Source organism: Salmo salar, chromosome ssa24 (genome assembly GCF_905237065.1).
Source record: "Salmo salar chromosome ssa24, Ssal_v3.1, whole genome shotgun sequence".
NCBI classification, from domain to species: Eukaryota; Metazoa; Chordata; class Actinopteri; order Salmoniformes; family Salmonidae; genus Salmo; species Salmo salar.
Window position 1 is genome coordinate 20,677,004 of NC_059465.1, and position 21,718 is coordinate 20,698,721.

General features: G+C 42.4%; 1 protein-coding gene and 1 long non-coding RNA gene across 3 annotated transcripts; one reads left to right on the top strand and one right to left on the bottom strand.

Moving 5' to 3' along the window:
* The first annotated feature begins 1,970 nt into the window (after window positions 1–1,970).
* On the top strand, window positions 1,971–16,964 carry LOC106585581 (uncharacterized). Its single transcript, XR_001323980.1, has 3 exons — window positions 1,971–2,126; window positions 2,713–2,774; window positions 16,878–16,964. It is a non-coding gene; the product is annotated as an uncharacterized lncRNA (long non-coding RNA).
* On the bottom strand, window positions 8,808–17,915 carry LOC106585564 (ectonucleoside triphosphate diphosphohydrolase 4). 2 transcript variants are annotated; one of them, XM_014171931.2, is made up of 13 exons: window positions 17,743–17,915; window positions 17,178–17,286; window positions 16,816–17,010; window positions 16,488–16,693; window positions 13,694–13,844; window positions 13,480–13,583; window positions 13,284–13,343; window positions 13,002–13,132; window positions 11,313–11,479; window positions 10,877–11,201; window positions 10,645–10,730; window positions 10,382–10,543; window positions 8,808–10,264 (listed from the first exon to the last, which is right to left on the bottom strand). In XM_014171931.2, the coding sequence occupies exons 2-13, from the start codon at window positions 17,183–17,185 to the stop codon at window positions 10,030–10,032; spliced, it is 1,830 nt and encodes a 609-aa protein (XP_014027406.1). In that variant the 5' UTR covers window positions 17,186–17,286; window positions 17,743–17,915; the 3' UTR covers window positions 8,808–10,029. The 2 variants fall into 2 exon arrangements, with proteins under 2 accessions (XP_014027406.1, XP_014027405.1); XM_014171930.2 differs by having other exon boundaries at window positions 12,978–13,132.
* Between the last annotated feature and the right edge of the window lie 3,803 nt (window positions 17,916–21,718).

The following is a 21,718-nucleotide window of genomic DNA, read 5'->3' on the forward strand; positions in this document are numbered from 1 at the left end:
TGAGACGTTTAAGCATGTTAACCCTCGCAAGGCTGCCATCCCAGACGGCATCCCAAGATGTGTTCTCAGAACATGCGCAGACCAGCTGGCTGGAGTGTTTACAGCCATATTCAATCTCTCCCTATCCCAGTCTGCTGTCCCCACTTGCTTCAATATGTCTACCATTGTTCCTGTTCCCAAGAAAGCAAAAATAAGTTAACTAAATGACTATCGCCCTGTAACACTCACTTCTGTCATCATGAAGTGCTTTGAGAGGCTAGTTAAGGATCATATCACCTTTACCTTACCTGACACCCTGGACCCACTTTAATTTGTTTACTGCCCCAATAGATCAACAGACGATGCAATCGCCATTGCACTGCATACTGCCCTATCCCATCTGGACAAGAGGAATACCTATGTAAGAATGCTGTTCATTGACTATAGCTCAGCATTCAACACCATAGTACCCCCCAAGCTCATCATTAAGCTCGGGGCCCTGGGTCTGAACCTCGCCCTGTGCAACTGGGTCCTGGACTTCCTGACGGGCTACACCCCAGCTGGTGAAGGTAGGAAACAATACCTCCACTTTGCTGATTCTCAACACGGGGCCCCACAAGGTTGCATGCTCAGCCCCCTCCTGTACTCCCTGTTTACCCATGACTGCGAGGCCACGCACGCCTCCAACTCAATCATCAAGTTTGCAGACGACACAATAGTAGTTGGCCTGATTACCAACATTGACTAGACAGCCTACAAGGAGGAGGTGAGGGCTCTGGGAGAGTGGTACCAGGAAAATAACCTCTCACTCAACATCAACAAAACAAAGGAGCTGATCGTGGACTTCAAGAAAAAGCAAAGGGAGCACGCCCCTATCCACATCAACGGGACCACAGTGGAGACGGTGAAACACTTCAAGTTCCTCAGCGTACACATCACTGACGATCTGAAATGGTCCACCTACACAAACAGGGTGGTGAGTGAAGAAGGAGCAACAGTGCCTTTTCAACCTCAGGAGGCTGAAGAAATTTGGCTTGGCCCCTAAAACCCTCACAATTGAGATCATCCTGTCGGGCTGTATCAGGCGACAGGATGAGCAACTGCACCGCCCGCAACCGCAGGGCTCTCCAGAGGGTGGTGCGGTCTGCCCAACACATCACTGGGAGCAAACTACCTGCCCTTCAGGACACCTACAGCACCCAATGTCACAGGAAGGCCAAAAAGATCATCAAGGACATCAACCACCCAAGCTACGGCCTGTTCACCCCATTATCATCCAGAAGGCTAGGTCAGTATAGGTGCATCAAAGACTGAAAAACAGCTTCTATCTCAAGGCCATCAGACTGTTAAATAGCCATCACTAGCCGTCTTCCACCCGTTTACGCAAAGAATTTGTTCTTAACTGACTTGCCTAGTTAAATAAAGGTAAAAAATAAAATTGTTTTCATAATTTAAAATTATATCCAAATTAAATGTAGCTATTCAAGTGCCTAGATTGCCTCTGACCAACACCACATGCAGACTTTCAGCCCCACTACTGGTCATGTGGTAGTCATATGAATTAGGCTTGTATCAATTTCATGCCCTTTACAGTGTACAGCATTTTAACAAAGAGGAGCAGCATATCAATCCTTTAGTTTCAGATACTCTAGAAATACCAGAACAGGAGTTTATCAATCACAGTTGGTCTGGGATCTTTCAATGGGAGGTTTACTGCTCCAAATCTTCTGTAATGTAGTTTTGGTTCAAAATGGCCTCAACAACCAAAAAAGCTCAACACGTGTGTTCAAAACCCATTCTCACATTTTCTACATTACATCTGTCAGTCATTTGTTATCTGGCTTTCTGCTATCCACTGACTCTGGTTGCAGACCAGAAGTAAAATGTTCACTTTGAGATCAAATTAGGCCCACCAGTGCAAACCTTAGTTGTGGCAACAGGAACATTTAATTCGCTTCTGGCAGTTTGATGCTGATTGACATCTCATTTCAACGTTAGGCAGCGCATTTTTCAAATCGAGGACGAGAGAATATTAATAAGGTTAGTTGCGAAATACATATGAATAAGAAGAACATACAGAAGAAGAGAGAATATTTCCACAGCTCCACGAACTCTTTAAAGCGATTGGCGAAAGCATCATATTTGAAGTAAGTTTTAAGGTTTCGCATCGGGTTTAGGTTTCCTGAACAACTTTTACGAAAGTTGATTCGCTGTGTAAGTTAACGTTAGAACTTTGGCAGACAGTTAACCAGATAAGAGAGATCGGTTCCCAATTTAGCCTAACATTATGTTTACATCTGTGCTAGTAATACACGCATACAGTGCAGTGTCAAAAATTACAGTATACGAATGTTTAGCTCATGTGGGGTAACTAGTAGGCTACAGCTGTCAGCGTTCAGCAAGTTAACATTCAGCAATTTGAAATCCTTTAACTCAGTTAGATTTTCATACTTGAACTCAAAACGAACAATTGTTATTATCAACATGTTAACATTACTCAGAAGATTACCACAGTTTGCAGATGGCCTGTTTGCTATCGTAAAGTTGTAAGAAATTATAGCTCGCTAAGTTACTTACTGCAGAGTAGGGCTAGCCATGGTCTAACTAGTAACTTAGGCTGGTAGTTGATTTTAACGTACAGTTATTATAATGGAGATTTGTAATTGAGATTGGACTAAAATGTGGGTAATTGGATGCTTAGATGTAACCATAGACTGTCTTATTTTTGCATAGGGTCAATTAAACAGGAAAAGAAAGGGAGAGATATCAGACTTCTGTTCCAAATGGGCCCAATGGTAAGCCAGGCCTATACTTTAAACTACACATTTTAGTTAGTAGCTGTTAGTATCTAATCTTGTGGATCCTTTAATTATACATTTCCATAGAGATATGACACATTATTTAACGTCTATTTCAGACATGTTTGCAAACATTTCCCAGAACTCTTTCAGGAGCTTTCAACAGCTCCTGGTATAAGGACAATTCATGGCTTGAATATTCTGTAAATCAAGATTAATTTTTCTCTGCCCAATACACCTGAATCTGCCTTCACATCACAGTCGCAGTTTAAAGATTCTGGGTTTAAGCTCCATTCGAAGGCAGAGCATCATATCAATGCTATGTATGCTTGGGATCAGTATAAAAGGGCCATTGACAGCAACTCATCAATGTTAGATGTCATAAATGAGGACCGGGAAAAGAAAGTGAAGGAAAACTGTACTTACCTTAAAACAATTGCAGATGTGCTCCTACTAATTGCCACTCAAAATATAGCGCAGAGGTCATCGAGAGTCTAATGACTCTCACAACAAGGGTCATTTTTTGACAATCTTAGAAGAAATAGCAATGTAGGACCCTCTCATAGAGAAAAAGATGAATGCATGTGGCAATGCTAAGTACACAAGCCACCAAATCCAGAAGGAAGTTGTTGAGGGCTTAGCTGAGATGGTACAAAGTAAAATAATAAGAGAAGTAAAAGAAAGTGAAGTTTTTAGTGTAATTGCAGATGAAACCAAAGATTTAAAGAAAAAAGAACAAATGGCTTTAGTTGTGAGGTACAATTACAATGGGGCCATCCACGCAGCAGGTCTCACAAAAATGATAATTGATTGCCTTGAAAAACATGGTCTGGACTACATGGCATGCCATAATCTGAGGGACAGTCTTCCAGCAGTTATGAGAGTGCTACAGGATATCACACTTGAAAATAGTGGTGATGGATCAGTGGAGGCAAGGGGCATTTTTCTCAGATAGATTTACATTTCATAGGGCTTTTGGTTACCTTTTGTAAAGTGCTTGGTGATGCCAAATGTCTTTCTGACATGTTCCAATCAAGCTCTCTTGACCTAGCAAGGGCTGTGGATCTAGTAGGTGCCCTTATAGACATTTCAGGACTATAGAAGTGAGTGTTACTTTGGAGAACTATGGAAAGAGGTTGAAGAGATTGCCGAGCACTGCAAAATAAGTGTACAAACAGTGTGTAAAAAAACCCAGCCTAAAACAAGCTTAAGATTTCACGACTCATTGATGATGAGCACTGTAGGACAGAAAAATAGTGACCAAAGTGATGGTGAGAGCCTCCAAAGAAGCTCTCACCAAGCTCTCACCAGGTGCTTGACAGTCTCACAGCTGAGCTGCAGAGGTGTTTTTCAAAGAAGAATTGCAAGATAATGCAAGGGGTCCAGTCTCTCAATCCAAAGAATACAACGTTCTTGAATGAGGAGCCTCTGTTTGCCTTTGCTCAGAACTTTGAGTCAGATTTAGAGGACCTCAACATGAGGTTCATCAAACCAAGCGGCTTCTTGATAGGAGAGAGAAAGGTGGAAGGGACAGACCGTCTACTCTCCTTGACTTTGTTGTGTTTCTAGAACCTTATAAAGAGGTCTTCCATGAGCTATTTCGACTTTGTAAGATTTCTGTTACACCAGTCAGCAGTGCTTCTTGCGAGAGAAGCTTCTCAGCTTTAAAACGAATTAAAACCCATTTTAGGACAACAATGGTTGATGACATGTTAAGTCACCTCGGAATTGTCAGTGTTGAGTCAAGGAGGGCACGCTCCCTGAACATGGATGAGTTAGTTCTCACCAGAACCGCAGAATTATGCTGTTTTTAAATCTACCTAGGATAATTCGGTCCCTCTGGTCATGATTAAAACCTGCACTGTGTACTAGCTAGTACACTGACATTCTAAAATGATCAATCCAAAGGGTATCATGTCACACAGATTTAATTTGGTCTTGATTAGGCCAATTCCAAAACTCTACTTTGCTATTACTTAACATAATATATATGAGCATAAATATGATACTGTAAGTTTGTAATATTGCTGGGCACCAAAATGGTTTTAATTTTTCAAGTCCATTTCTGCTTGATACCTGGTATGTCAAATTGCAGTAAGTTTACCTTTTTGTAAATAAACTATGCAATTTATGTAACACAAAAATGCTATCTTATCTCCTTGGTGCTTGAGCTTTATTTTCTGGAAATATTTTGGATGTTCAACACTTATAGACCCAGATGATCTATTCATGAAAACAGAGTGACCCAAGTCTCTCGTGTGTGTGTGTGTGAGAAAGAAAGAAAGAAATTGAGCTGCAGGTAGAGACACTGACTATAGTATGTTAAAGAATTCTAGTGAAGTAACCCTTTTGGACCACACTATCTGCCACATTGAAGAACTCCGGGTTAAGTGAATTATCACTTCTACCTCTAATCAGCAATTATAGGATTCATTCATGCTCCTTAGATGCTAGGTTAGGGTTACACACTAATTTTCTGTCATGGTCTATGGACCCCCTGAAGTAGCCTTGGCCACCACATGTATAAAACTTTAGTTCTGCCACTGAACAGGACCAAATGTTGATCTACATATGTAGTTTAAAAGAACGCCACATAAAATAGGTTTCCATCCAATTGCCGACAGATTTTCATGTGAATATTCTAAAAGCATTTTCCCACCAGAGATGTTTCCATCAAATGTACTTTATAAAAGGCTGTGCGTGTTGAGTAGTGCACATAAAACTAACTGCTGCGGTTAAATTCCCATGTACTGAATACAATTTAAATGGGTTTCCATCTCATTTTCAACTCTACTGATCATTTTATCACAATTTTTGTGGGGGTTATACAGCGAATGTGACCACTCAGTGCGGGTATAGCCTACTACATGATGAGATTATTATGGACAAAAGAGCAAGACTATTTTGAATTGTCAAATGGCAGCCAAGCATCTATCATCATGTCACCAGAATAAGATCCTCGGTATTTATTGGAAAGGATCGTCAAGCTCATCACCGTGCACTTTCGCCACCCTGTGAAGTTGATCATCATTTATTTAATCTGTAGCCTAATAAACAGCATGCTTTCCCAAATCGAAGTGGGAGGACCACACAACACATAATCGCGTGACTCCAAATTTACTTTGATATGATGGTTATTATGTCAATATTTTCGCATAAAGGAAATTCCACTGCCATTTCCCGCATAATTAATTTTGCCAACACAAGTGACACCAACTTGTCTAGCATGTTTTGTTGACGTTTCGGCTGTCTTGAAATGTTTTGTCCAACATTTAGCCTACTTTACTGCATAAAAAGGTTGGATGGAAACCTGGCTAGTGTTGCAAAGATAGAATGATCATCTACTCATTATCAATCATAAAACATTTAAGATTAGGCTACTTAAATTGTTATCAACATTGTTCTCCCTAGTCTAGACACCTGTCCAGACACAGTATACACTACATCACCAAAGGTATGTGGTCACCCCTTCAAATTAGTGGATTTGGCTATTTCAACCACACCCGTTGCTGACGTGTATAAAATCGACCACACCGCCATGCAATCTCCATAGACAAACATTGGCAATATAATGGCCTTACTGAAGAGCTCAGTGACTTTCAACGTGGCACCGTCATAGGATGCCACTTTTCCAACAAGTCAGTTTGTCAAATTTCTGCCCTGCTAGAGCTGCCCCGGTCAACTGTAATTGCTTTTATTCTGAATTGGAAACATCCAGGAGCAACAACGGCTCATTGCGAAGTGGTAGGCCACACAAGCTCATAGAACGGGATCGCCGAGGCACGTAGAACATAAAAATTGTATGTCCTTGGTTGCAATACTCACTATCGAGTTCCAAACTGCCTCTGGAAGCAACGTCAGCACAAAGGAGCTTCATGAAATGGGTTTCCATGGCCGAGCAGCTGCACATAAGCCGAAGATCACCATGTGCAATGCCAAGCGTCGTCTGGAGTGGTATAAAGTTTGCTGCCGTTGGACTCTGGAGTAGTGGAAACTCTGGTGGAGAAGGAATAATGGTCTTGGGCTGTTTTTCATGGTTCAGCCTAGGCCCCTTAGTTCCAGTGAAGGGAAATTTTAACGATACAGCATACAATGGCATTCTAGATGATTCTGTGCTTCCAACTTTGTGGCAACAGTTTGGGGGAGGCCCTTTCCTGTTTCAGCATGACAATGCCCCTGTGCAAGGTCCATACAGAAAAGGTTTGTCGAGATCGGTGTGGAAGAACTTGACTGGCCTGCACAGAGCCCTGACCTCAACCCCATCAAACACCTTTGGGATGAATTGGAACGCTGACTGTGAGCCAGGTCTAACTGCCCAACATCATTGCCCGACCTCACTAATGCTCTTGTGGCTGAATGGAAGCAAGTCCCTCCAGCAATATTCCAACATCTAGTGCAAAGCCTCCCCAGAAGAGTGGACGAAGCTATAGCAGCAAAGGGGGGACCAACTCCATTTTAATGCCCATGGTTTTGAAATCAGATGTTCGACGAGCAGGTGTCCACATACTTTTGGTCATGTAGTGTACTTTAAACTGTATGCCTATGTCTCATTATATATATATATATATATATTAAAATGTAATATTCTGCCACAACAAATTTATCCCAATCTAATCCAAGTGGTAAAGCTGTGGAAATAAATAATCTCATTAGTTTGTTTATAAGGCCTACTCTGTTTAAGACGGTGAATGAGGTGCAGCAGAGGCAGAATCAGATGGGATCCCTCCCACAGCCCTACTATCACCGCCACCACCTCACAAGTTGTAGCGTAAGCTCCTCAAATATCCCGCCTTCAAACTTCATCACGTAACCAATGCTGAAGTGGTATGTGTAGACGGAGGATGACTCAGCACATGGAGAGCAGCCTCTTGAAGCACCTGCACCACTTATACACAAATGCTGCTGGTGACAACTACAGCTGGTATACACTTTCAACAATGATCTGAGAGGGAATTTACAAATTAGAGCAACTATTGGACTATATTCCCTCTTTCACATATGCTGTGGCTGTTACATGACTATTTCTGATTTGTAACATTCTGCTTGGTTTGATACCCTGTAAGTAGTCTTATATAATTAAATGTATCTGTAAAATGCTACCATGGGTGACAATGCCCCCTATTGGAGTTAAAACCATTGGCTGCTGAGACCGCACTGTTTCCTGGGGTTTAAAATGCTCTAGGGTGCAGACAGAGCATGAAAAAGCATCTGGTGATGTGCAATTATGCATGCAGTATGTATTTTCTATAATTCCATATGGACATTGCGAGGAGGTTATCTGTGACAGAGGAATAGTATAGGCCAGCAGGAGGTTTGTGAGGTTAGACCTTTACTGAATTTACAAATGCGAAGTGCAGACATCTCAAGACAGCTGTCTCTAGTCTCTGGCACTTTGAATTAATGACCACTAGCTAAGCTAAACAATTTTACCAATTAAATACTGTTGTTTCAGCTCTAAGCATTTCTCACAATTACAGGACATGACAATAGCCAAGTGGCCAAAGAGATAAGGACAATTCATAGTGAAAATAGATGAATCTGTAAAATGCATTGCATGTAATCTGTTCAATGCAGTATTTACATTTCCCATCTTAATGGTCAACCTGTATTAAACTAAAGTCCTTGTCAGACTCATCCATCACCAGCTGGCAGACCTGAAATGTAATACAGGACAGATAGGGAGAGGAGTGAAAACAAACCCCCACAGTGCAGTGTGTTTCAAACCTGGTCACCCAGACTCTGAGACAGGCCGGCTACAACAACATGGCCTCTAATGAGCTTGGGTGACCTGGTCATTAGTGGCTGTCTGCAGCTTACTCGTCTTGATTGATATCCTTGTGGTACACTCCTTTTCTTCCCGTGCTACTGGGGACGTGTAAACCCTGACCATGGCTGCTGTAAATATGCATGTTTATTTACTCAATACTTAACGTCACCCGCGGGGACTCAAACTCATCAGCAATTTCCGTCCAACTCTCAAGACGAGGGCACCCAATATATTCCACGTGAAAATCAACAGATTGCATTTGATGATTTTTGTAGCTTTCGTTTATTTTGAACCATAAGTTTCAAAATAATCTCTTATTCAACACCAATGGTATTGTAAAACAAAACAAAAATCCTGTGCAAACTGTGAATTGATTTAAGTACACCCTTCAATATAAATATGGCCTATATGCTTTCATAAACTAACCCCTTTACAGCAGTGATATCACAGCTTCTGAAAACGAAGCCCAGTGTGTTTGTCAAGATTCCAAATTAAATTATCTGCACCCCATCACTTGACACCATTGAGCTGAAAAGACAGACATTTTTACCATACTGTAGCTCTGAGCCCTGTGTGGATTCAGCTGATGTGGGCTGGAGTGTGTCTCCAGTGATAAGACAATAAATATTGCACCATTGAAGCTTTGATAAATGCTGCCTGTTCTGCAATAAAGGCAGAACAAAGGATACAAAGAAACTAAAGTAAAAAAAGAAGCGGTGACAATCAAAGTAATTATGACAGGTGTCTGTCTACACATAGGGTAAGCAGAGGCATACACCATTCCTCCACACAATAAATACACATTCACTAATCATGCACCCAAACGGCAAACAGAGCCGCTAGTACACAAACAAATTAAATTGCATCAGGATAATGTGACAGGAACGGAAGTGAAACTCCACTCAAGTACAGAGAATCTATACATATGAGCTAATACAGTATGTACCCTAAACAGTAACGGTTTCACTATCATCCTCGAACCTGCTCGTCTATTCACATTGATTCAATTCTGTGCACTAATTGGAAAAGACAGTAATTTAGGGACTTTCTTTAAAAATGTGTTTTTGATTGACTAATTAGGGGAAGTTATGAGGCAGCTGCCATTCGAACCTTATAGGAAGCTTTAATGAAACCTGTGTGACTGGATAAAGTATGCATGGGGAGCTCTCAAACCTCAGGCAAGGATAGTTACACACTTAGTACCTAGTTCATATTTCCAGCAACATAAAAAAGGCAGATTTTGACATCATTAAAAATAAATAAGACAATCTCATGGCTAACTCAAGTATGCAAACTCAACATGCAAGATCTCCCATAAGAGTCCCACCCAGTGCTGTTTCTCTGTTCATTGGACTCATTCAAAATCCAACTCGGTTTTAGAGTTTTTCGTCATTACCAGCTAACAAATGAAGGCCTGAACATAAAAGTGCAGGCATAGGGACTCCAGCTAGGGAAAGGAGCTGGTTTTGGCGTGAAAGTTGAAGTCTAGAGGGTGATAGGGAGTGAGGGGGATCCCAGACCCTCCTCTAACCACTCAACAGTAGAGGGGGTGCAGCGCTGCGTGGTACAGCTGTGGATACGTCGGAGTCGCAGCAAGTAGAGCAGGATGGATAGGAGGACAACCAGGAAGCAGGCCAGAAACAAGTAGTGGTTGTTGACAAAGGAGAAGCTGTGACGCCAGTGGGCGTGGACTCCTTTGAGGGTTTCCTGCTGAATATCCCTTGGAAAGGAATGTAAAATAGTGTTGAGTTTTCTCCATATCCTAATCAGCAAAAATATATTGGCTTATCACAGTGCTAAAGCATGATGAATTGTGACACAGCAAGTGTTCTCTTACCTTAAAGGTAGAAAGCGGGTTCTGTAAAGGATGGCTCCAAGAGTCCATTGCACCTCTTTATCATAAACTAAGAGGGCAGTCCTCAGGTTTTTGTAGTCTATAGGGAAGGAGAAGCCTGAGTGGAATACCTCATACATCCAGGCTGATTTAAAACACTGGTACCTGCACACAAGACAAAAGTTTACATGAATTCTCCCCGACAACTCTTTAGTAAGACTTGAGACCAGTAATAGTAAAGAGCCAGAGCTGGTGGTGGGACTTACTTGAGCCTGTGAACATCAGCGTGAGATGCATATAAGCCTGAGTCAAATCGCTCTTTCAGAGATCTCCACTGGGTGGCGCAGTAACCCTGGAGATGAAGCACAACGTAGATTGTAAACACAGCCACCATCTTACTGCAATTAGCCTAAGCTATGGTGAAATACATGCATTTCCATGCAGTTAGGAGTGCCATCTACATTGAAGAAGTGCTGCTTTGCTGTGGTAAGGCCTCACCTTGGCAGCAACGGAATACTTTGAGGAGTTAAAATCACCGCCCATGCGCAACACATCCTCTGTGCAGTAGTAGAACTCAGAGAACCCATAGAACTGGCTGTTGGGGTAGTCGATGGGAGGCTGGTAGATGCCATTGAGGGAGGAGTGAGTCTCGTTGGTGCGGTTGAGGAAGGGCTGAAGCAGCTGTCTGCAGTGATCAAAATCCCCTGTGCCACGCAGGTAGAGTTTCTGTGTGGCTGGCCCCACTTCGTCCTGCAGGTCTGTGGGTAGACACGGGTCGAGCAGGGGGGACTCTGCCGTTTCACCTACATGCTGACCCAGGAGCCTGGACAAACCAACTAAAATGAGCTCTCCATAATGACAGCACTGAGCAATGTCAAACTAGTAAACCATCAGTATCATTAGCTATCATAGCATTTGTGTTAAAGGTTCTTACTTGTTTTTAGTGAGAGTGTTCCTGACAATGCTCTCCTCATATCTTTGTCGAGCAGCATTGCCTCCAAAGCCCAGGAAGGTGGACACATACACCCGGTAGACATGCTCTGTCCGGTGGGCATCGCAACCCAGGTTGAACTCCGCAAGTAAGTTCTTGGCCACTTCCTCCTATGGAAATTACATTCTCTTTTATCTAGGACTATATCTACACTAATATCCAACATATTAATTGATAACAGAAAGGCTACATGTATAACAACCATTTACTTAAACTTTGATCAAGATGACAGTTCTATAAAGTTCCGCATTTAGAAAAAGCCGCAGGTTAATTACGTTCAGCGTAAGAGCGCATGCAAATTGTCATAGTAAATTAAAAACCAAACATTTTTGTGAACTGGCAAAAATAATTGAGCAGGACTGAAAAGCTGATGGACTTGGACTGCTTTAGATGAATGTGTTATTATCTGGTCATGGATGTTTTGCACGATGGCTCTTAAGCATTATCTGTGATCTTAAAAGTAGACTCAGCGAAATGACGTTGCCACGAGCAGCAGCGCAGATATTGAGATGAGCGAGATGCAAGAAGACTTTGCTCTCACACAGTAACCAGGTTTCCATTCAACCTTTTTATGCAAGTACATGTCGGATAAAAAAAAAGTCATAACAGGCCTGATGGAAACAGAAGATTTGTCGGTAAACTTTCCAAATGTCGACAAGATAAAATAAGCTAGACAAGGTGGGATCTTTTTGTCGGAAAAATTATGCAAGAAATGTCGGTGTTAACACTTACGCACAAATATTGATATTATAACCATCATATTGGAGTAAAGTCACACAATAACGTGTGGTCCTCCTACGACTCGTCGGGAAACCATGCAGTTTGTTAGGCTACAGATGAAACTTCACAGGCAGGTGAAATTGCAAGGTGATGAGCTTGATGCTCCTTTCCAATAAATATTGAGGATCTTATTCAGGTGACATGATCTATTTTGTCCATAATAATACATCTAATGTAGGCCCTACCCACACTGTATCTGCGAGCTGTTGTGGGCAAACTTGCTATATAATGCAAACATTTTTGAGAGAAAACCATTAGAGTTAAACGCAATTGAAACCCATTTAACCGCAAAAGTATATATTTTTTGTTTTATGTGCACTACGTCATCACACAGCCATTTATCCACAAGTCAATTTGATGGAATCTGGTGGGAAAATGCGATTTTTAGAATATTTACATGAAAACCTGTTGCCAATTGGATGGAAAGCTAGCTACAGACACAAGATCTGCGCATGTGTGTATGGGTTCGCTTCATGCTGTTACAGCATGGTAGCCAGAGTACCAAAAACAGCCAAGAAGTTGATTCTTGTACTTTAGGCTCTTAGCCGTTGCAGAAATTAACCCACTATGCGGTTTATTGTATGCCTCTACATCAAATTGCGGAGTCTACCTTTAGAGTTTGAACTAAGACATTCTGCTATGAAGCAATGCAGCAGGCTTATCTTTAGAGCAGACCTCCAACAGTCCACTCTGAATGGAGAGGACTTCATCTCCAGAGGACAAACATGATGTTTACAGGTTTAACCAGGGAATGAGTGGTGGGAAGAGAAAATGAGTGAGTGACAAATTAAAAGAGCACAAAAAAGGGAAATTGTTGTTGATAATAACCTGTTGTGGAGAAGCAAAGCTTACAGTTTTGGGCACTTCATATGCTATCTGAGTGGAGACACCCCCCATGTCCAGAACACCAGCAGTCCTTCTCCTCACCAGCGCCTCCTGCTGGTCACCTCCAGGTACCTGCACTTCTACTACTGCATCCCTCTCTATAGGAAGGATAGGGGATAGAGCCAAGGGTCCCATTGAAGAAAAGAATGGAAGACAAAAAGTGGTGTCAGAGGTAAGTAAAATAAGGGAATTAAAGTATTCAGTGTGAAGATATGCAGATCTCTTAAGGAAATGTATTTAGATACTTACCACTAGACACATGATTAAACCTTCCAAGGACAAAGTTGATTCCAATCCATGCATACACACCTGTCCAAAAACAAGGACAATTTATATATTCCAGCATTTCCACTGTTGTGTTACACATTTTCAACACAGATGGTGACATCTCAGTGTTAAATGGCCAGTGTTTAGCTTGCCTGCTACTCTAAACAGGTTAGCTCACCTTCCTGCTTGCCAGAAATGACCTCCACATGGGAATCAGAAAAGAGGAAGTTGAACTGTACAGGGATATCGGTCCGTAGGTCCTCCAGAAGTGCTTCCTGTTGACTAAAAAATAGCAAAATAAGCCAATGTTAACATGGGAGGTCACAGCGGTAATAGAAAATAACACTTGCAAGTTTCTATCTCAAGATGAGAAATACTCAGTTGGGGTGTACCTGTCAGACAGCACCCTCATTCCAGCCGTGCACAGGATGTACAGAGGGGTCTCCTGGTGCTTGTGTTTGGGGATGTGCTGGGCAGCAAAGCTCAGCAGTGGGTGGATGTAATCACTGGCCTTCTCTGGTGTTTTTGCAAGCTCTGAGATGCCTACAAAAAAATATCAGAAAGTATTAAGACCATGGCTCCGTCTTTATTGGGTGGAATGGATAAGTGCTTTAAACTAAGCCAATGTCTTCTAAACTACGCAAAAAAAGAAACATTCCTTTTTCAGGACCTTGTCTTTCAAAGATCATTTGTAAAAATCCAAATAACTTCACAGATCATCATTGTACAGGGTTTAAACACTGTTTCCCATGCTTGTTCAATGAACCATAAACAATTAATGAACATGCACCTGTGGAACGGTCGTTAACTTCTTGAGGGCCTGTGGCAGTATTCGGTAATTCGGATGACTGACGTGCCCAAAGTAAACTGCCTGTTAGTCAGGCCCAGAAGCTAGGATATGCATATAATTGGTAGTATTGGATAGAAAACACTCTGCAGTTTCTAAAACTGTAAAATAATGTATGAGTATAATAGAACTGATATGGCAGGCGAAAACCCGAGGTGTCTGCCCATCCAAATCCTTGTTTATGGGAAAATCAAAGTAATACCTCCCAGATTTCAGTTCCTAGGGCTTCCACTAGATGTCAGTCTTTATAAAGAGTTTCAGGCTTGTTTTTAAAAAAAATTAGCTAGAATTTGTAATTTTTCTAGTTGGCTCCCATTTTGACTGTAGTATTGTGGCGTGTGTGGATGACTTCGTTATTTATCTCCAGTAATGAACATACTATTCTCCGTCTTAAATTTGACCGTTTATTTCTATATTAGGGTACCCGAGGATTGATAAGAAATGTTGTTTGTCTTGTTTGGACAAAGTTTATTAGTAACTTTTGGGATTCATTTGTATGCATTTTGAATGAGGGAAACAGGTGGATTACTGAATCAAGCGTGCCAACTAAACTGACTTTTTTGGGATATAAAGGACTTCATCGAACAAAACGACCATTTGATGTGTAGCTGGGACCATTGGGATTGCAAAAAGAGGAAGATCTTCAAAGGTCAGTGATTTATTTTATCGCTATTTCTGACTTTTGTGACGCCTCTGCTTGTTTGGAAAATGTTTCATGCTTTTGTACGCGGGGTGCTGTCCTCATAATAGCATGGTATGCTTTCGCTGTAAAGCCTTTTTGAAATCTGACAAAGCGGCTAGATTAACAAGTTAAGCTTTTAAACGATGTAAAACACTTGTATTTTCATGAATGTTTAATATTACGATTTTGTATTTGACGCGTTCCGATTTCACCGGATGTTGACGAATTTGATCCAGTTAATGGGATTTCTGCACTAAGAGGTTTTAAGACACTAACAGCTTACAGATGGTAGGCAATTAAGGTCACAGTTATAAAAACTTAGGACACTAAAGAGGCCTTTCTACTGACTCTGAAAAACACCAAAAGAAAGATGCCCATGGTCCCTGCTCATCTGCGTGAACGTGCCTTAGGCATGCTGCAAGGGGGCATGAGGACTGCAGATGTGGCTAGGGCAATAAATTGCAATGTCCGTACTGTGAGACGCCTAAGACAGCGCTACAGGGACACAGGACGGACAGCTGATCATCCTCGCAGTGGCAGACCATGTGTAACAACACCTGCAAAGGATCGGTACATCCTAACATCACACCTGCGGGACAGGTACAGGATGGCAACAACAACTGCCCGAGTTACACTAGGAACACACAATCCCTCCGTCAGTGCTCAGACTGTCCGCAATAGGTTGAGAGAGGCTGGACTGAGGGCTTGTGAGCCTGTTGTAAGGCAGGTCCTCACCAGACATCACCGGCAACAACGTCACCTATGGGCACAAACCCACCGTCGCTGGACCAGACAGGACTGGCAAAGTGCTCTTCACTGACGAGTCACGTTTTTTTCTCACCAGGGGTGATGGTCGGATTCGCGTTTATCATCGAAGGAATGAGCGTTACACCGAGGCCTGTACTCTGGAGCGGGATCGATTTGGAGGTGGAGGGTCCGTCATGGTCTTGGGCGGTGTGTCACAGCATCATCAGACTGAGCTTGTTGTCATTGCAGGCAATCTCAACGCTGTGCGTTACAGGGAAGACATCCTCCTCCCTCATGTGGTACCCTTCCTGCAGGCTCATCCTGACATGACCCTCCAGCATGACAATGCCACCAGCCATACTGCTCATTCTGTGTGTGATTTTCTTCAAGACAGGAATGTCAGTGTTCTACCATGGCCAGCGAAGAGCCCGGATCTCAATCCCATTGAGCACGTCTAGGACCTGTTGGATCGGAGGGTGAGGGCTAGGGCCATTCCCCCCAGAAATGTCCGGGAACTTGCAGGTGCCTTGTTGGAAGAGTGGGGTAACATCTCACAGCAAGAACAGGCAAATCTGGTGCAGTCCATGAGGAGGAAATGCACTACAGTACTTAGTATCTGGTGTGGCCACCAGCTGCATTGACTGTTACTTTTGATTTTGACCCCCCCCCCTTTGTTCAGGGACACATTATTCAATTTCTGTTAGTCACATGTCTGAAACTTGTTCAGTTTATGTCTCAGTTGATGAATCTTATTATGTTCATACACATAAGTTTGCTGAAAATAATCGCAGTTGACAGTGAGAGGACGTTTCCTTTTTTGCTGAGTTTACATTATGAAACCAGAGTGGAAATGTATACATGTGGCTCTTCCCAGCAGCACACCAGTCATCAGCAACCAGGTATGTCTCACCTGGCTTGATCTTCATGACCACTGGTTTCCTGTGCTGGTCTCTCATCTGTCGTATGTCAAGCAGATCATGGGGATTACCATTGTGCTGGGGCCAACAATACACAAAGACCCTGGAGCCACTGCTGCCGCAGTCTACCACCAAACCGTAGTTCAGGTTGGGATTGCTGGTGTCGGTGGCCTCCACATCTGTGACTCTCGCCAAGTGTCTGGTGATCAGATGTGAATGAAAAGTTGACAATTTTAAGCAAAATTCAGCCAAATATTTTCTTCCTTGTCTTTACAGGAATACGTAATGATATCTTCTAATGTGCCGCTACTAGTGACTCACCTATGAAAGTAGTTGTCCTTTCTGATCCAGCTGTCCTGGCCCTTTCCTGTTACCAACAACAGGTAAAGCAGTCCTAGCAATCCCACCAGCAGACCAAATAAGAGTAGCTGCCTGAATGAAGGTAGCAGTAGACGAGGAAGAACCAGGGGTGACAGGCTGAAGTGCCAGGAGGCTGGGAGGCACGAGAAGCTGATCCTGTAAGGACAAGTGAGACCTTGGTATGTATGGTTAAATACACTTTGACTAGTCTATGCAATAGCGGCATGCATGCCGACCATGGCATAATAATTAAAGGGTAGAGCAAAATGTGACACATTTTGCCAAAACACTTCCTAGTCCTCTACTCAGTCGGTCGAGCCTACCTTCCCATGACGTGGACTGTCCTAGTTCACTGGATAAAAATCATTCAAAGGGGACACGAGTCTGGGGTGTTGGCTTCAGAGCCTCACCATTTCTCCATCTGCTCATTGTCTTGATAAAATAAAATAAACACGTTAGCTACAAGCTAAGCAGTAATTATTACTTATGACATCGATACCAACGCGTGTCAATACCAATGGTGACATTTGGCCACTAGCGCATCCACCGGCATAACTGCCACGTAGTAACCGTACAGCATTGCATAATAATATAATGATACTGGTCCGATTTCAACTAGTTAGCTTGCTAGCTGGTTTAGTTAGCTAAGACAATACGTTAGCTGGCTAGGTAGCGTTTCCTAGTCTATTGGGTAAACAATATACCTGTTAGTTAGCTAGCAAGCTGATTAAGCGGGCGAATGTTAGGATTCTTGTTAGCGAAACAAACAGATCACTGGATAACCAACGACGATAGCCGGGGTATTGCTAGGCTACCGTTAGCCCTGCCCTGTACTAGGCGTATGCTATGCCCACGGTCCATCTACAACCAAACTTAAAATGTACTTACCATTGCGTTTCGAACGACTTAATTGCATAACATTTACATTAGCTCGTTTGCTGCTGAATATTGTTTCTAATACTATTGGGAGGATGCGCTAACAGCACCCTAACTAGCTAGTATTCAGTGCGCAGGTCAGGCAGATGTGACGTAGCTAGTAAAAGGTGCGGTGCGAATGTTTTTAATCATTGGCACTCCCTGGCGGCTTTCACTGGTATAGCCTGCTTGCTCAGGGTTGGGAAACTGGCAGCATGCGGGCCCCCCTTTTGAAGGTCCTCTGATCCTTTTTGGAGGGGGACTCTGCTTACTGTTGCGAGCTAGAATACACAAGGTGCAATTTCGAAATTTTGTTTTGCATCAGTTTTCTTGCTGCCCCTCATGAGTTTAGATTTGTGGCCCCCACCCCCAACAAAGTTACCTATACCTGCTCTAAGTAGTCAGACAGTGTCATTCTTAAAGCAAATCTGATTTGGGTAATTTAGCAAATTAACTGTGGCAGTCACCTAACTCAAAGTTGCCACAAATGAAGAAAAATGTACAACTACACTGGAAACAAAGAAAACTGGGTAACACTTGACACCCAGTGTCATGACACCTCATAACAGCTGACATAACATGGTTTTAATACTGTCATGGCACATCTATTTAGACCTGTTGTGACAAATTGCATTATTTTATGGCTGGTAATGACACCTACATAAAGAGTCAAAACCCCAGTACCTACCACACAAGGCAAAACATTCAATTACAGTATAGCCTACTTGTCAACAGTATGTTTATGTTATAAAATTCTGAAATTGACCATATTAAATTATCACTGTAATTGCGCACAATGATGACAGACATGCACCTACCCTAATGCTGTTGCTGATGATTGGGGTGGATAAAGGAGCAGGCGCAGGACAAGACACCCTCTTTTTGACTGATGACTGACATAAGGGAATGTACATAATAGGCCAATCTGGCTTATGTGAATATGATGTTCATAATGCTTATTGACAGTGTCATAAAGTGTACTTTCTTGACATAATGACAAAGCAAATACAGGTGGATTTTCTTTGCAAATTTATATAAAAAAAATAAATATCAGATTTACATAAGTATTCAGGCTCTTTACTCTGGACTTTGTTAAAGCACCTTTTGCAGTGATTACAGCCTCTAGTCTTCTCAGGTATGACGCTACAAGCTTGGCACACCTGTATTTGGGGAGTTTCTCCCATTCTTCTCTGCAGATCCTCTCAAGCGCTGTCAGGTTGGATGGAGAGTGTCTCTGCACAGCTATTTTCAGGTCTCTCCAGAGATGTTCGATTGCGTTCAAGTCCAGGCTTTGGCTGGCCCACTCAGGGACATTCAGAGACTTGTCCCGAAGCCACTCCTGCATGGTCTTGGCTGTGTGCTTAGGGTCGTTGTCCTGTTGCAAGGTGAACCGTCGCCCCAGTCTGAGGTCCTGAGCACTCTGAAGCAGGTTTTCAACAAGGATCTCTGTACTTTGCTCCGGTCATCTTTACCTCGATACTGACAAGTCTCCCAGTCCCTGCCACTGAAAAACATCCCCACAGCATGATGCTGCCACCACCATGCTTCATCGTATGGATGGTGCCAGGTTTCCTCCAGACATAACGCTTGGCATTCAGGCCAAAGAGTTGAATCATGGTGACATCGGACCAGAGGATCTTGTTACTCATGGTCTGAGAATCTTTAGGTGCCAGCTGCAGCTGTCCATAGTCCATCTGTAAATAGCCCACCCAATCTACCTACCTCATCCCCATATTGTTTTTATTTACTTTGCTGCTCTTTTGCACACCAGTATCACTACTTACACACCATCATCATCTGCTCATCTATCACTCCAGTGTTAATCTGCTAAATTGTAATCACTTTGCTACTATGGCCTATTTATTGCCATACCTCCTCATGCCATTTGCACACACTGTATATAGACTTTTTTTTCCTATTGTGTTGACTGTACGCGTGTTTATTCCATGTAACTCTGTTGTTGTTTCTGTCGCACTGCTTTGCTTTATCTTAGCCAGGTCGCAGTTGTAAATGAGAACTTGTTCTCAGCTAGCCTCTATGGGCTAGGTGGGACGCTAGCGTCCCACCCGTGGTGCACTCCATCAACAGCAGGTGCATTTCAAGAGCGGCAAATTTGAATCCAAATAAATGTCAAAATTCAAATTTTTCAAACATACAACTATTTTACACCCTTTGAAAGATAAACATCTCCTTAATCTAACCACGTTTTACGATTTCAAAAAGGTTTTACGGCGAAAGCATAAATTTAGAGTATGTTAGGACAGTACATTTACAAGAGTTGTGTGTAATGTTTTGTCAATTCAAAGACAGGGTCACCAAAACCATAAAACCAGCTAAAATGATGCACTAACCTTTTACAATCTCCATCAGATGACACTCCTAGGACATTATGTTAGACAATGCATGCATTTTTAGTTCTATCAAGTTCATATTTATATCCAAAAACAGCGTTTTACTATGGCATTGATGTTGAGGAAATCGTTTCCCTCCAATAACCGGCAGTCAATTCAACACCACAAATTAAATAATTAAAATTAGAAAAAACATTGGTAAAATATTATATTGTCATTTAAAGAATTATAGATTTACATCTCTTGAACGCAATCAACTTGCCAGATTTAAAAATAACCTTACTGGGAAATCACACTTTGCAATAATCTGAGCACTGCGCCCAGAAAAATACGCGTTGCAATACAGACTAGACGTCATGTTGGGGAGATCTAAAATCGAAAATACTATGTAAATAATCCATTACCTTTGATTCTCTTCATCAGATGTCACTTCCAGGTATCACAGGTCCATAACGAATGTAGTTTTGTTCAAAAAAGCTCATCATTTATGTCCAAAAATCTCCGTCTTGTTAGCACATGATCTAAGCCAGCCGGACTTCTCGTCATGAACGAGGGGAAAAAATATATTTACGTTCGTTCAAACATGTCAAACGTTGTATAGCATAAATCATTAGAGCCTTTTTTAACCAGAACATGAATAATATTCAAGGTGGACGAATGCATACTCTTTTATAACGTATTGGAACGAGGGTACCCAACATGAACTCGCGCGCCAGGTGTCTAATGGGGCATCATCGTTCCATGGCTCTTGTTCGGTCAGATCTCCCTCCAGAAGACTCAAAACACTTTGTAAAGGCTGGTGACATCTAGTGGAAGCAATAGGAAGTGCCAAAATATTCCTCAGCCCCTGTGTTTTTCAATGGGATAGGTTTAAAGGTAATACAACACATCAGGTATCCACTTCCTGTCAGAAAATGTCTCAGGGTTTTGCCTGCCAAATGAGTTCTGTTATACTCACAGACACCATTCAAACAGTTTTAGAAAATGTAGGGTGTTTTCTATCCATATGTAATAAGTATATGCATATTCTAGTTACTGGGTAGGAGTGGTAACCAGATTAAATCGGGTATGTTTTTTTATCCAGCCGTGTCAATACTGCCCCCTAGCCCTAACAGGCTAGCTTACCTGGTTAAATAAAGGTGAAATAAAAAATAAAGTGGCAAACACGAAGCGGGCTGTCATGCATTTTACTGAGGAGTGGCTTGCGTCTGGCCACTCTACCATAAAGGCCTGATTGGTGGAGTGCTGCAGAGACGGTTGTCCTTCCGGAAGGTTCTCCCATCTCCACAGAGGAACTCTGGAGCTCTGTCAGAGTGACCATTGGGTTCTTGGTCACCTCCCTGACCATTCCCTTATCTCCCGATTGCTCAGCTTGGCAGCCAGCTCTAGGAAGAGTCTTGGTGGTTCCAAACTTCTTCCATTTAAGAAAGATGGAGGCCACTGTGTTCTTGGGACCTTCAATGCTGCAGAAATGTTAGGTACCCTTCCCCATGTCGGTGCCTCGACACAATCCTGTCTCAGAGCTCTAGGGACAATTCCTTCTACCTCATGGCTTGGTTTTTGCTCTGACCTGCACTTCTTCGATGAGGTTTAATGGC

Coding starts and splice junctions, on each gene's coding strand:
- LOC106585564 (XM_014171930.2), bottom strand. Junction 11,480..12,977: donor GCTTTGCTTCTCCACAACAG/GTTATTATCAAC, acceptor TAATTTCCATAG/GAGGAAGTGGCCAAGAACTT. Junction 10,265..10,381: donor ACCCGCTTTCTACCTTTAAG/GTAAGAGAACAC, acceptor TTCCTTTCCAAG/GGATATTCAGCAGGAAACCC.